The sequence below is a fragment of the Herpailurus yagouaroundi genome, unplaced genomic scaffold (assembly GCF_014898765.1).
Source record: "Herpailurus yagouaroundi ecotype Mexico unplaced genomic scaffold, PumYag 308, whole genome shotgun sequence".
NCBI lineage: Eukaryota > Metazoa > Chordata > Mammalia > Carnivora > Felidae > Herpailurus > Herpailurus yagouaroundi.
In genome coordinates, this window is record NW_024412525.1 from 6814200 (window position 1) to 6830152 (window position 15953).

A 15953-nucleotide genomic window follows, 5' to 3' on the forward strand; every position below is an offset into this window, starting at 1 on the left:
GAGAGAGAAACAGAGCAGAGACAGAGCACAGAGAGAGAGAGAGAGAAGGACATGATGCACGGGTGGACATACAAAGCCTGAGTCAACGGTACCAGGAGTTCAAAGAAGAGATTGGAAGACATCCTCCTGCCTTACGACGCTTTCCCATTTGTGAGTTGGTGGCAGCTCTTGTTTGCTGTCGAGTTGGGAGAACTTCTAGTCTTTTCTTCTCTTCCTTGTTTCCACTTCTTGGCAGCCCCGGAGCACTCTCCATCGCTCAGAGCGCTGCCGGAAGCTCTACAGGTGTGTTCCCGGAGCAGAGTCTTGGAACAATGCTTCTCTGTGTGGACTCTGGCCTCAGTGCTGCCTTATCAAGGCCCCGGCATTTCTGGGCACTGTGGGCAGGCGAGACTTGGCCTGCATATCCCCCTGTGCCCTTCACCCCACTAAGAGTGAGGCCATCCCTGTGTGGGGCAGAGATCTCCTACTGGGGGTCCCAGAAATACATGTGGGCACTTGGAAGTGTAGGGTTCATACCTCAGACGATGGCTTCACCATTCTGTCTCCAGGTGAGGGGATGGCTCGTAAGGAGGAGAGTTGGGAAGGCCTGGACAAGGGCAGGGTCTGAAGGAGGGGATATCGGTGGCATTCGGGCATGAGGGGGATAAGCAAGAGAGCTTCTAAACGCTATTCCAGAATGGTGGCTGAGAGCTTGAGACCACTGATTGAGTCAGATGGTCTCAGGGTTCCGGAATCTCTGTGTGTCCCCACATTTCTGAGAATGCTCCCCTGCGGACATTAGTGGCAAAACCTGTGTCAGGTGCTCATCTTTGGGGGTGTAAAGGAAGAGGGCATCTGCGGAGAGTGGAAGTCTCACTCCAGAACCCCCAAAAGAGTGGGAGAAGAACAGACTCACCCTGGGCCCAAGATGGGGGATGCCTGGGTAGCTCAGTAGGTTAAGCATCCAATTACACACTTGATATTGGCTCAGGTCATGATCTCATGGGTTCGTGAGTTCAAGCCCCACATTGAGCTCTGTGCTAACAGTGTGGATCCTGCTTGGGATTCTCTACCCCCCCCCCCCCTTCTGCCCCTCACACACACTCTTTCTCTCTCTCAAAATAAATAAATTAATTAATTAAAAAAAAAGAATCCACATGTGCTGGATTTTTGGAGCTTGTTACAAATAAGGAAAAGAATGTCAGGAGCCTGAGTTCCTGTCAGCCCAGTCCCCAGATTGTCCAAACAGTGTCCCCCAGTCCCCAGATTGTCCCCCAGTCCCCAGATTGTCCAAACAAGTGCAGGCTATCGTGTCCCCTACCACAGATCCTGTCCAGATCAGCCCATCCCCACGCACCTGGCCTCGCATTCAGGAAGTCAGCCTTCTCAAGAGAGACTCTGCACCCTACCTGGGCTGGGTCTTCGGGCCGAGCTGTGGCACCTCTGGGACAGGTGACCCCAGCTGGCCCAGAAGCTGTGTGCAGGAACCGCACCTCAAACCTGACCAAATCTGGGCATTTCGCCTGCTGATGGACTTGCGTGGGTTTCTTTACTTCACTCCCATCCTCTGTAGTGCTCTCCTTCCCTTGCCTGGCCTCCTGCTGAAGAGGCTGCAGAGCCCCCCCCCCCCCCCCCCGGGGAAGTGCTGGCAGCACCGGCCCTGCTGCTGAGCCGTGTGTCACTGGGCAAACTCACTTCACCTCTCTGAGCCTCAGTCTCCCCACCGCTAAACTAGTTCCCAAGGCTCTGTACAACCCTGGAGATTTAGTCCTGCTTCCATGGAAATGAACATTGTCTATGAAATGTATGCTTTCCCAGGGCGCCTGGGGGGCTCAGTTGGTTGAGCGTCTGACTTCGGCTCAGGTCACGATCTCAAGGTTTGTGAGTTGGAGCCCCGCGTTGGGCTTTGTGCTGACAGCTCAGAACCAGGACCCTGTTTCCGATTCTGTGTCTCCCTCTCTCTCTGTGCCTTCCCCGCTCGTGCTCTGTCTCTCTCTCTCTCAGAAATAAATAAAACATAAAAAAAAAAAAAAAAGAAACATATGCTTTCCCATGAAGCACCTGATTTGGGATGTTGTCTGCGGGCCTTTTAAGCTGGGTTAGAGAAGCCGCCTCCTCATTTCTGGTTGGGGCAGGGTCAGAGACAGGTAACAGTCCTTCCTGTTGAGGATAACGCCTTTGTCCCTGGAGGCACTTTTAATTTGTTAAGACCTGTTCTCCCCTATGACTATGAACTTCCTTGTGCACCAGGCAGGGAAGCTATTACCTGTATCCTACAGGCTGGCAAAATGAGGCCCAGAAAAGTGAAGTCTTTCTCCAGGGATCTGTGACCCCTGGTGATTGATGTCAATCAGTAGAAAGAGCACCAGCCTGAAGTCAGATGACTTGACCTTGAGAAAGTCACTAAGGTCCCTAGATCCCAATTTCCTGTCTGTAAAGTGGCAATAATAATGATTGCAAGGTCACACAAAATAACGGTGGTGAGAACAGTTTGCAAACGCGTAAAACACGCATTACCCGTCACCAGCCATTCCCTGTGGCACCGAGGTGTCCTCCCACGCTCCACTTCTCTCCTTCACGGTTTTCCTTCCTGGAGCGAAACGCCATCTCCCAGGGTATTTCTCCGGGTGGAAGTGGATAGAATCCTGCCTGACTCCTAATCCCCTGCTGCTTCTTTCCCTCCAGACTGTAAATTCACCTGCCACCCGGAGTGCCGCCATCTGATCCAGCTGGACTGCAGTCAGCAGGGAGGCCCATCCCAGGACAGACCCTCTCCAGAAAGCACCCTCACTCCAGTCTTCAGCCAGGTAGGCAGCAAAGCTCAGGGACCGGGCTGGGAACAGCTTCCTCTGGTGTCCTAGACTCCACTTTCTTTGCCCGGGAGCTCTGGTCAGCAGGAGGTGGCATGAATACCGCACGCGTGCTGGATGTTGGGGTCTCCTCCTGGCCAGACACACCCCTTTCCAAGGGCCTGGGATGATGGAACAGGAACAGTGACACAGAGAACTGTGTAGACACTCAGAAGTGCTCTTTAGTGCTCTCCAAGCACAGAGCCTGCTTTGGCCGAGGGCTTCAAGCTAGAGGTGTGGGTATAGATGAGGGCAGGAAGGAGAGAAGGCTCCTGAAGGTCGTTTGAAGCCTCATAGCCCTGGGGCAGTGGGGATTTTGGGGCTGAGGCTCCTCCAGGATATCATCCTCCCTGTGGTCAGCCTGCTAACCTAGATATAACTTTAGAAGGGCTGGGCGGATATTCTTGCTTTGTGTTCAAGAACCAGGAAATCGATGTCCAAAGCAGCCTCTGGTTCATGGGTTTAGCCAAGGCTCTTGAGTCAGGATGCATCCAAACTTTGATGTCTAGGATTTGGAATGGAGACAGGACAAGATTTTTTGGTTCTTGCATTGAACGAGCCCTCATTGAGTATCCATTGTGTGCCAACCACTGGTGAGAGTGGGGATAATAAATAGTGCTTCACAGTGCTTGTCCCCAGAGACCTTACATTCTGGCAGGGGACACAGAATACAACCCAAGAGTATGTACTGTGATGCATGTTGCAATAAAAGAAGCACGAATCAAGTGTTTTGAGAATGCAAAGCAATGGTTTCTGTTGGGAGACATCAGGGACGTTTGATCTGATCCTTAATGTATGAGTTGCTGGTCAAGGAAGTATGGAGTGTTCCCAGATATCGTTCATCTGTTCATTTAAGAAATAGGTTTTTAGGGTTGACCATGTGCCAGGCCCAGGAATGCCAAGGACTTAGTGATGAAGCAAACAGACACGGTGCCTGCCCTCCCTGTGCTTGCGGTAGAGGAGGGGAGTGAGATTTCAAACAAATAAGCCCAGGGTGCTGTGAGAGACAACACAGGTGCCGAATGACTGGTTACTTCCTGGAGAGAACACTAGTGGCCCCGGGGGAATCCCAAGTGGGCCCCAGCTCCGAGACTAGCCATCCACAGGCATTTTCTGGCCATGATTAGTCACCTGATCTGCCTGTGGGTGTTACCAGCCTTCCTGCTGTTCCCCCACCCCTTCTCTCCCATTGGGAAAGCATTGCTAGAAAGCAAACATGATGTATGTTTCTCTAAGAACGAGACCGAATGGGTTCTAAGGTACATGTTTACAAAAATTCTGTACATCCTCCACACATTTTGGAATAGGAACTGTTTCTAGTGCGGCCCGAATGTAACCAGGCCTTGATGCCCCACGAGGGGTGAGGAGGAAGGAGGGGCAAGTCAGACCTCCAAAACCCTGCCGAACGATGCAGAATTTTGCCTAAGGTTTTCCTTATGAGACGGAGGAGGGGGGTTACAGAGCACACCCTGCAGCAGCATTCCCTAGAAATGGCAGTTTCTGGAGATATTTTTGGTTGTCCCAACTGGGGTGATGCTACTGGCATCTAGGGGGAGAAGCCAGGGATGCTGCTAAACACCCTACATTACACAAGACAGGCCCCCACAGCAAAGAATTATCTGGCCCAGGGGAGGTCTAGAAACCCTTCCCTGGAACAGTTTAGCTAGCTCCCAAGTGTGGTGGGCAGGCCCTGGAGTTCGCTGTGTATCTTGTCTCCCCCTCAGGGCGTCAACAGCAAACAGGGGCTTCCAAGTCTGAGTATTCGGAAGCAGAGTGGCCCCCTCTTTCCTCTGCTGGAAAGAGGAGTCAACCTCAGAACCATGTGGCAAACTGCATCAAGGCTGAGTCTAGACTCATCCACCAATGTCTAGAGTACATCCACCAGTAAAATAGAGAAGGAGCCACACAGAACCACACAGAAGGGTCCAAGGGTCCCACGTGGGTGCTGAACGGCCCCCCAGCCAGCAAACAGTCTGGAGTGGGGTTTGCTCCCGGCCGGCTGGGTCGGCTGTTATGTTTGCCTTGGACAGGCCCGGCTGCATGCTTCAGCACAGCCAGGGCAGGACCTAGCCTTCTATCAATAAAACCTGGGCCCTGCTCCAGGCTCGCTCCCCTTTTCTAAAAGGCTTGTTTATGCTGATTTCCTCCTTGGCTTGATTTTCAGTTAAATACCAGCATGGAGCTTTCTTTCACCTTGACGTGGTCACCTGGGCAGAGCTAGCTTCATGTGCCAGTGCCGTCTTCCTGGGAGGCTTTGTTGTGGCCTGGTCTGAGCTCAGCTAGTTTGGGGGCATATGGCTGCTGGGAGGTCTCAGCTTGGTGGCATTTCTCCTTGCAACTCTTTAAGGAAAAGAAAATTATTGATTTCCTTCCGTCTGGAAGGAACCACTGTGAGTTAACATTTTTACATTTTCTTCCTGTATATTCGTCCATTTTTCAAAACATGGTTGGGATCATCCTGTAGATAAGTATCTGGCCTCCACCTTTGAAAAGCAGTAATCCCAAGGTTCTGGCTGTCTTCTCTCTGCCATGCCAGAGGGAGACAGGGAGGGAGGAAGAGGGGTAGGTGTGTGAGGGGGCAGAGATGGACTCAGAACCCCCAGCTGCAAACTTAACAGGCCCTGTGAGTTGTGCTTGACTCTCCCAAGTGGAGAAATGGAGGAAAGGTGCCCACCTGTTCTTTCTCCACCACAAACCTAGTACTTTTATTTTATTTTTGAGAGACAGAGACAGAGCTCGAACAGGGGAGGCATAGAGACAGAGGGAGACACAGAGTCCGAAACAGGCCCTAGGCTCTCAGCTGTCAGCACAGAGCCAGACATGGGCTCAAACTCATGAATCATGAGATCATGACCTGAGCCAAAGTCGGACGCTTAACCGACTGAGCCACCCAGGTGCCCCTATTATTATTATTATTTTTTTTTTTTGAGAGACAGAGAGAGACTGGGTGCAAGCAGGGGAGGTTCAGAAGGAGAGGCAGAGAGAGTTTCAAGCAGGCTGTGCGCTCAGCACTGAGTCAGATGTGAGGCTCCATCCCACGACCATGAGATCATACCCTGAGCTAAAATCAAGAGTCAGACGTTCAATGGACTGAACCACCCAAGTGCCCCAAAACTAGTGTTTTAGAATCTCTCCTTGGAGATCTCTGACGTCTGTGATATGTGACTTTTTCCCTGGGCACTTCTTGTTGACCTAGCGAATCCCCTTCATGTCCACCCCAGGTCCCTTCTTCAGTTTCGCCCTGATTCCCAGAGAACATGGCTGGCATTGGCCAAAGGCCACAAGAAATTGCCAGGATGGCTGCAGTTCCTTTACTAGGCCCTGATTACTTTATGCTTCAGGTGGTCTTTGCTCCTAGATGTCACTCTGTGATGAAAAAAACCCCAAAAAACCCTCAGGGACGCCCCGGTGCCCTCGCAATGGAGCTCGAGTTTGCCAGTTTGGTCCAGGCCTTTCATTGCCTTTGCGGAAGCAGACCCCGAGGGTGGAAGTTCTTGCCCCAACTGTTGATTCTCATCATGACTCACTGTAGCCCAGGGGACGCCTCGCAGCTCTGCCTCCGTGGCCTCTGGTGCCACTTGTGTTGGTGCATGGAATGCGCAGGTGACAAGCAAAACCATAAGCGATCTTCCTTCCACTCAGGTCACTCACAGCCGGGCACTGAAGCTGTTTACACCTGCTGCTCCCAGGGTCCTTCCCCTCCCCCTGCCCTTTCGGGAGCTAGGAGCCAGGAGCACCCAGAAACCAGCCTCCCGCTCCTGGCTGCACACAGCCCGGCCTGGCCCTCACTCAGGCACTTTCCACACGTGGGAGTCTGGCCATCCCCATGTTCCTCCTGTGCTACGATTGCCTTAATATTTCTCTTTAAATACGTTCATTTTATCAAACTTAGATAAAACGTGTGTTCAAGGAAAATTTAAAAATCCTTGAACCACTGGTTTGATGTCCTGAGGATTTTTTTCCCTGACACGTATTCAATTAATTCTTAATCTCTAAAATTGAAAGAACAACGTGTTTCCAAGGACTGCCTTAGATTCCTCCCACACGTATTTACTGAGCCAGGCACTGCTCTAAAATCCTTTTAGGTGCCGTCAGTGGGAAATGCTGCCTACAGAAGCTAGTCTCTTAGGTCATCCAGTGAGTGCTTCGATTACCAGTGCACTGGGTCTGGCCCCTGCCTAAGGGAGGCTGTGACCGTGGAGAGAACCTGGGCAGCTGGGAAGAAAATTCCAGCCATCTGAGCCAGTGCTAAGGCACTCAGCCAAAGGAGAGATGGGAGGTGGGAGCGCCTGGGCAGCTCAGTCGGTTAAGCGTTTGACTCTTGATCTCGGCTCAGGTCATGATCTTACGGTTCATGAGTTCAAGCCCCACATCAGGCTGACGGTGGAGCCTGCTTGGGATTCTCTCTTTCCCCCTCTCACTGCCCCTCCCTCCCTCTCTCTCTGAAAATAAATAAACTTGAAAAAAAAATTTAAAAGAAACAAAGGAGGGGCGCCTGAGTGGCTCAGTCGGTTAAGCGTCTGACTTCGGCTCAGGTCATGATCTCACAGCTCGTGAATTTGAGCCCCACGTCAGGCTCTGTGATGACAGCTAGGAGCCTGGAGCCTGCTTTGGATTCTGTCTCCCTCTCTCTGCCCCACCCCTGCTTGCTCTCTGTCTCTCAAAACTGAATAAACATTAAAAAAAAAAAAAAAAGAAACAAAGGAGGAATGGATCCTTATGTATTTACCGTAGGGAATAGTGCAGAGTGGAGGTAAGTCACTCCATGGTCCATACAGGGCAAGCCTATTTGTATTGTGTGTGTGTGTGTGTGTGTGTGTGTGTGTGTGTGTGTGTTAGTGCAGAGCAAGGGCTTGGAGGCTTCCCGGCAATCCATGGGAGAGATTTCACCTTGCGGGGGTGGGAGTAGGAGTCTCTGTCTCTGTTGCCTCCAATGGCCCTCCTGGATTTTTTATCCCATCATCCCTGTGATGAAAACCTGCAGTGGCTTCCCATGGCTCTCAAAATCAATCCAAATCTGGACAAGCACAGAAATCCTTTGTGGTCTGGCTCTGCCAACTCTCCAAAATACCAGAAAGATGGGCCACGGTCCTGGACATGAAACCGAGACACTTATGACTGTGGTCTGGCAGGCACTTTTTGCTATAAGATTGGTGATTGTCCTCTCCCCTGTGGCCCAAGGTATGGCTCCCCTTTGTAGATGGGAAGACCAAGACCCTGTCCCCACTCACCAAAGGGACAGATAGATGGCTTCCATAGCTCCAGGGTGGATCAGCCCCACAGGTTGCTGGCTGATACCTTTCTGCCGCACCCTTACCTCCCACCCTCTACTGTCACTCCTTAGCGGGGCCTCTGCTGGAATGGCCTCCCTCAGCCCCTGCAGCCATGCGAGGTGACTCAGCTGGCATGGAAAGCTGAGTTTCCTGGCTCCTGGCCCCATGCTCTCTCCCACAGCAGGCACGCTGCTGTCTGTCTACCCAGGGCTCTGCCTTTCCAGAGCGCTGGCCTGCCCCAACCCTGAGCCCAACAGCCACATGCTGAACCCAGAACTACCACACGGGGGAGCCAGCCGCAAGACGGGGAGAGCCTGGGGGCGGGGTCTGTCCCTGCTCAGGCTCCCTAACACACACTGACACACACCTGCACCTTTCTCAGTGGATTCTGGGTCCTAGGTCTCCTCCGAAATGCTGGACAAAGGTTTATCGCATTTAATTGTGACTGATAACAACAGTAGTTAACATTTGTTGAGGTATATCATGTGTTCTTTCTACTTGTTTTATCAGTTATTGAGAGAGAAATATTGAAATATCCAATTATAATTGTGTATTACCCTATTTCTCCTTATGGTTCTATCTTTCTGAATTTTGAAGCTCCATTATTGTGCTTAGACATTTAGGATTAGTATGTTCTCTAGATGAATTGACCCCTTATCATTAAGAAATAACCTTCTTTATCCCTGGTAATATTCTTTGCTCTGAAATCTATTTTGTCCAATAATAATATAGCCACTCCAGCTTTCTTTTGATTACCATGAGCATGATACTTATTAATCCATCCTTTTACTTTTAGGCTATTTGTGTCTTTATAGTTAAAAGTCATTTCCTGTAGACAGCAAATTGTTGGATCTTGTTTTTTTTTTAAATCCAATTGGATAATCTCTGCCCTTTAATTGGGTTATTTAGATCATTTGCATTTAATGTGATTATCGATATAATTAGATTTTAAGTCTATCATGTTTCTATTTTTTCCTATCTGTCCTTTCTGTTCTTTGTTCCTCTTTTTTCCCTGCCTTATTTTGGAAAATTGAATATATTTTATGTTTCCATTTTATTTCATTTGTTGCCAGCCCACCCACATGTGCCAAAGCCAGTCTCCAGCTGTCCTGCTCCACTCTGGCTACATTTGGGACAGCTGCTCCACCCTCCACAGATTTCCTTCAATGCTCTAGAAGCCAGAAGTGTTAGCCAAAGCTGTCAGTGATTCATTTCCACTAGGCAGCTGCCTCTCACAGGAGCCGCCCCAAGGCCTATCTGACCAGCTCAGTCCAACCCATGGGGCTTGTTTCTGATCAGGCAGAGCTGAAAGCCTTCCCAACCAGGAGGCACCTGAGATCCTGGCTCTGAGGAGGGACACAGCTCTAGTACCTATTTCTCTAGAAATCCTTAGGTACTAGAGACATTTCCCTGTGTTCCTCACAGCTCGACCCCGACCGTGGCTGCCTGAGATGGCCTCTGGGTGGGCCAGGTCAGTCCGGAGTCTCTGAGGAGGCAGCGAGGCCTCTTTCTACGTGTCACAGTGCAGGAGTTGTTTGTGTCTGACCCTGGTGACCACATTGCCCTGGCTAATGGAGGACTGGTCTTGCCTGGAGAGGGGCAGGTGGGGGGCAGGGTTGTTGATCAGAAACACCTTTTGTGATTTTCTAGTCTCATCAAAGGAGGACAACTAGAAGGTAGACTCCCTGTGTCTGACTCGGACCTGACGTGAGCTCTTCAGGACCTGTGCCTCTTGGTATCCCTGACTTAACTGTGTCCAGTGTTTTTAAATGCAAGGGCCCCATCAAAGCTGTTAGCCAAGCAACAGAAGTGCTGTGTGGGCTAGAACCCGCGAGACAGTGAATCTCCTGTGAGTCTAACCTAAATGGTATGTAACCACTTACCTTTTATGACAGGAAGTCGCCTGAGGAGAAATAGAGCTCTCTGCTCTGCGCGGCTGGTTTAATACTGTAAAATGCTACTCTCAGGATGGAGGATGGCATTCTTAAGATTCAAGCCAGAGATGGGGCGCCTGGGAAAGGCTGCTTCTGAAAAGCATGGGGAAGGTGTGGGAGGTCTGGTCGTTCCTGGTAAATATGTGTCAGGAAGAGGGGAGGACATTAGATTTTGACAGGCAGAGAAAGCAGTAGAACAAACCACAAGAGGGCAGGGAAGCTGCTGGGAGCATGAATCAAACTTTGTGCGGTTGCAGTGAGGGATGCTCTATGCTAGCTGGAGTTGGGTATGAACTGCCTGCTGGGCACGTGCTGTGAAGGGCCTTGAAGGACCGACTTGGAGGGTGCAGTTCGGAACATTATTGTAGGCAGTGGGGAGTGAGAGTCGTTGGAAGAAGGACAATTGTAATGGAAAATTGTCAGATACAGAGGGTCTGGACTGTAAATCAGATTCTACCATTTACTTGCTCTGTGACTAGGGCAAACTAACCACGCTGAGCCTCAGTTTATTCCTCTACAAAATACTTCCTCGCAGGGTTGTGCCGATCAAGTGAGAATATGAAATGTATAAGAGCTTGATAATTCTAATATAACTTCTTATTTCATGTTGTTCTACTAGACTGTGCATGGTGACAAGGCAGAGACTATGTTTAATCCAGGCCTGAATCTCAACTCCTGGTCTGGTACTTGCCATGTAGAAGGTACCCAGTAAATATTCCTTTTTCTTTTAAGTTTATTAATTTTTGAGAGAGAGAGAGTGAGAGAGGGAGAGAGAGAGAGAGAGACAGAGGTGGGGGGAGGGGCAGAGAGAGAGGGGGACAGAGGATCTAAAGCAGGCTCCATGTTGATAGCAGAGAGCCTGACTCGGGGCTCAAACCCACAATGACCTCAGCCAAAGGCTAACGCTTAACCAACTGAGCTACCCAGGCGCCCCTGCCCAGTAAATATTTCTTTTTTTTTTTTTTTTAATTTTTTTTTAACGTTTATTATTTTTGGGACAGAGGGAGACAGAGCATGAACGGGGGAGGGGCAGAGAGAGAGGAAGACACAGAATCGGAAACAGGCTCCAGGCTCCGAGCCATCAGCCCAGAGCCTGACGCGGGGCTCGAACTCACGGACCGCGAGATCGTGACCTGGCTGAAGTCGGACGCTTAACCGACTGCACCACCCAGGCGCCCACCAGTAAATATTTCTTAAATGAATGGATGAAAGAATCAGCAATTAGAGCTCAACACATAATAATAATTATAGCATAGTAATAATTATAGTACAGTGATAGTATAGTATAGTCTAGTATACTATAGTAATAGTTATTCAATAACTATTAGTTGAAATTTGAATAAAAGGTTTTGTGATAGAACAGTCATGATTAGACCTTCGTATAGAAGGGTGACTTTGGAGACACCTGGGTGGCTCAGTCAGTGAGGTGTCAACTCTTGATTCTGGCTCAGGTTATGATCTCACGGTTCATGGGATCAGGCCCCATGTAGGGGTCTGTGCTGATAGTGCAGAACCCGCTTGGGATTCTCTGTCTCCCTCTCTCTGCCTCACCACTGCTCATGCTTTTTCTTTCCAAAATATATAAACAATAGGGGCTCCGAGGTGGCTCAGTTCGTTAAGTGTCTGGCTTCTGCTTAGGTCATCATTTTGCAGCTCGTGAGTTTGAGCCCTGCATGGGCTCTGTGCAGACAGCTCAGAGCCTGAAGCCTGCTTTGGATTCCGTGTCTCCTTCTCTCTCCGCCCCTCCCCCACTCTCTCTCTCTCTTTGTCTCTCTCTCTCCAGAATAAATAAAAAGTTTTAAAAAGTTTATAAATAAATAAATAAATATTAAAAAAAAAAAAAGAACGGTGACCTTGGCGATAAGGGTACGGGAAGCTTGGAGATGGCAGAGAGGGAAACAAAGGAAACTACTGGAAGGCTTTGCAATAATCTACATTAATGGTATTCATTGAGCTAGGAAATGTGAAGGAGCAGGTGGAGGGAGAGGCAGGGAATAATAAGCTCAATTTGGGGCCCATCGCCAGTGAGGCTCCAAGGGAAGGGCTGGGTATTCCGTGAGCTGTCGCATCTTGCCACCGGGAGCTACCTGGAGGGTGAGAATTCTGAGACACGAGTCTGTGAGGGACAGTTGACACCATTGGCACAGGTGAGACTAAGCTCCCAGGGAGAATACAGGCTTATGGGAGCAGGGGTAGGAAGAGAAGACGGTCGGTGGCTGGGCCCTGAGAAACCTCAACAAGCTAAAGGGAAGATGGGGGCAGAGGCGGACTGGGAAAGTAGTTCCTGGCTTGTGATGGTCTATGAATTCGGGCAGGATGGCTATTACGAGAGCAATCACAAGGGTAAACGCCTTATACTACTATAGGGTGTCCCAGACCTTGATTCTGAAGTCAGACAAGCCGGGTGGATTTGGCTTCGCCATTAATTAGTATGATTATGTGCAAATTACTTAACCTGCCTGAACCTCCTTTTCCTCTCTGGAAATAGAGGTAATAAGTGTAGCTTCCTCATCAGTTTGTTGTAGGGACTAAATGAAATGATGCACATACAGTTAGTGGCACAGTGCCTGCACATACTGGCTAATAATAATCTCAAAATATGTCTCAGGGGTCGGGTGGCAGGTACCTGACCCTGGTTTTAAGTCTCTGAATATGTCGGCAGGTCATAAGGCCCCAGATCTGATCTCTACCCCGACACCCTTCAGTGGGACAGATGAAGAATCCTGAGGCCCAAAGCTGCTCCAGATGCCATATCAAGCTGGAGTTGAGCTGGGGTAGCATAGAGCTCCTGACTTCCAGTCTTGTGATACAGCTTTTCTGGAACACACAGAGCCACGCAGTGGATCCAATGAGGGGGATCTGGGCACATGCCAGGAGCACATCTGAGAAAGGAAGAAAGCTTAAAATAGTGTCTTTCATCATCTGACACTTTGAGGCAGGAAAGTCACCCATTTTACCATTTCACTTTGGCCTTTCTGAACCCCAGCACGATGCCATGGATTTAAGGCTCCAGAGCCTGCAACCTAAGGTCCAGACCCCTCTTTCTGGGTCCAGAGACAAGAGCAGCCAGTTCCTGTCCTTTGTGTGTTCACCCCAGAGACTTAAAAAGCTACTGCTCAGGCTCTTCCATTCCCCTGCCCCCTTCTCCTCCTCTGGTCAGGTTGTCACTGCTGTTGGTTATTCATAGGGAAGAGGTGCTGACAGGGTCATTAGACACTGAAAGGAATCCAATCTTCCTTTCTAAGGGTCCCTGGAGCTTCAGTCTAGATTTTTCCTCCTGGAGGCTGGCCAATTTATTCTATTATATTTGATCTTTGCAGCTTTCAGAAGAAAGTCCCAGGGTCCTCAACAACACAGTCTCTGTGTTGCTGACTTCTTTACTCATGACTCTCTTCCAGGCCTAGAGTCACTGACAGGTGGAGCAGGGTGGAGAAAGACACTAACTAGGAGGTAGGAGACTTTGAAGGTATGAGCTGTGATGGAACATGCTACTTCCCTCACTTTCCTATCCATAAAATGGGTCTCATACCTGCTTTCAAGATTCTAGAGCCGCCCAAGTAATGAATGGTAAAAAGGCTTTGAGAAGCCTTTTCAGACACCAGTTTTTCTTAATATTTGGAACAGCATAGAATAGCACCCTAAAAGAACACAAAATCACTTCGGACTTTTCCTAAGCACGTCTGGCAGCTAGTGCGTTGCTCACAAGGGGAGACTCATGCCGACTCCTGGGGTACTTTGGCTTGACGTTTAAAGAGGCTGTTACTAGCTGTGTCTTAAGATTGCGCATTTTGAATGTGTAGCATTGCAGTTGCTTTCCAGAGGTCTCTGCGTGACTCCAAGGGCACAGTGCGGCCCCCAAAGAACCTGGGGCTTGTGTTTTCTTAAGTACTGGATTCCCACTGAGCAAGAAGGTTCCTTTCATAAAGAAAAGTGTGTTTCTTTGCTGGCTGGACAAAGCAAGTAGGCTACTGATGGCCCACGGATCATGCAGAGCCCCCCTCTCTGCAGCCTTCCTCATTCTGGCATTGGACCTGGAGGCACTGGTGAGGCCAATACCAGATTCCTTTGCCTGAACCACTGTCTCTGGGGAATCTTCCTTCCAACAAAAATAAGTAAGTAAAAAGCCTCTAAAATACTCAGTTGAAGGGGCACCTGGGTGGCTCAGTCGTTTGAACGTCCACCTTTGGCTCGGGTCGTGATCTCACGGTTTGTGAGTTCAAGCCCTGTTTCAGGCTCTCTGCTGTCAGCGCTGAGTCTGCTTCGGATCCTCTATCCCCCGCCCCCTCTGCCCCTCCCCAACTCGTGCTCTCTCAAAAATAAATACATTAAAAAAATAAAAATAAAATACTCAGTTGAAGAAAAGATTGTTCCAGATAATGCCAGAACCTACCTTCAAGCCTATTAAATGTCAGCTCTTTCCCCAAAACACCTTGTAGCTCACTCGAGCCCCCATCCCCAGCTGCTTGCTTGCACTTATTATCTCCCTGTTAAGGTGGCAGTTACAGGTATTGACCCTTCTCCTGAGCCCAAGGCGGCCGGCCGGGGGTGCCAGCTCTCAGCTATCTCATGTTTGGGCCTGCCAGGCACTCATAGGCTTCTGGGAAGACGACTGTGTGGGACGATGGAGCCAGATTGGGCTGCAGTGTGAAACCCTCCTGAGCACTGACAGATTTGGCTAAGTGGGGGAGGGAGAGGACTCCTCATAAAAATAACGAGAGCTGAAAAAGGAGTTGGCAGCTTGGTATCTGGGGGCTGAGTCTATCCCTCCAGCCGGTGTGCTTCCCTGGGACTGGCTGTTTCCAAACTGCAGGGAGAGCCAGGTGAACCTACCTGCAGAGCATCCTGTTAACTCCTCTCAGCCACTCTCAGGGTGCTCTGGGGTCCACAGGCCATCAGACTCCATCAGCACGGTGCCCCCAGCATTCCAGGCTCTGAAGGCTTTGTTTTCCTTTCCTGGGACTCCAGGCCACATTATACAGAAAGATGGCAAGACGCACACCAGAACAGTCCCATTTCTGCTGAGAAGCTGTAGATCACAATGGCCAAGAGCATGGGCCCTAGAGTTGCATAGGCCTGGGTCTGAGGACCAGCACAAATATCCTACTTGTGTGACTCTGAACCTCAGTTTCCTCATCCATAAAATGGGAATAATAATCTCTACCTCAAGGCTGTTGGGCAAGTTAAATGGCAGACTGCATGTAAATGGCCTGGCACATGTAGGAGTTATTCAAGCAATGGTACTTCGAACTATTGCTGTACAAACGTGGTCTGAGGCATAATGGGGGTGTTGCCCTAATTGCTTTGGGGTTAAGCCCTAGTCAAGGAAGATGTCCCCTTCATCTAGTCTGATGGGGAAATGTACACGGCCATCTATTTTTTTAAAATATATATATTTTTTCAAAGTTTATTATTTATTTTGGGAGAGAGAGAGAGAGAGAGAGAGAGAAGGGGAGGGACAGAGAGAGGGAGGGAGAGAGAGAGAATCCCAAGCAGACTGCGCACTGTCAGATGCAGGGCTGGAGGTCAGGAACCATGAGATCATGACCGGAAGTCTAACATTTAAGGGACTGAGCCCCCCAGGCGCCGCAACGTGGGCCATCTTTGATGGGAATGACAAGAACACTCTTGCCAGAGTGTCAGGAAAGTGCACAAATAACCTGGGTGGTGGCTGCAGACTCCTTTGATATCCTGAGTCTTCCTGAGGGCCAAGTTCTGCGTGTGGGTGGAAGGGGAGGCTTGCTCTCCAGGTTGCCATAACTTTGCATATGATTTGCATATGCTTGTGGGGCCCCTGCAGTTTCTTCTGGCGTCTCCAAGTTAAAATATTGCTGCTTCTGCAGACAGAACAGATATTGATTTTCTTCTTCTCCGGTTACTTCTCTAACCACTCTGATTGACCGGGCTCCTTCGCCCAGTGA

General features: G+C 49.7%; 1 protein-coding gene across 2 annotated transcripts in view; it reads left to right on the forward strand.

Moving 5' to 3' along the window:
- RASSF5 (Ras association domain family member 5) overlaps positions 1-15953 on the forward strand; it is a 72023-nt gene that overhangs the window by 21209 nt on the left and 34861 nt on the right. For both annotated transcript variants that reach the window (XM_040462058.1, XM_040462057.1), the window contains exon 2: positions 2665-2786. In XM_040462058.1, coding sequence (XP_040317992.1) covers positions 2665-2786 — 122 coding nt within the window. The remainder of the gene's footprint in view (positions 1-2664; positions 2787-15953) is intronic.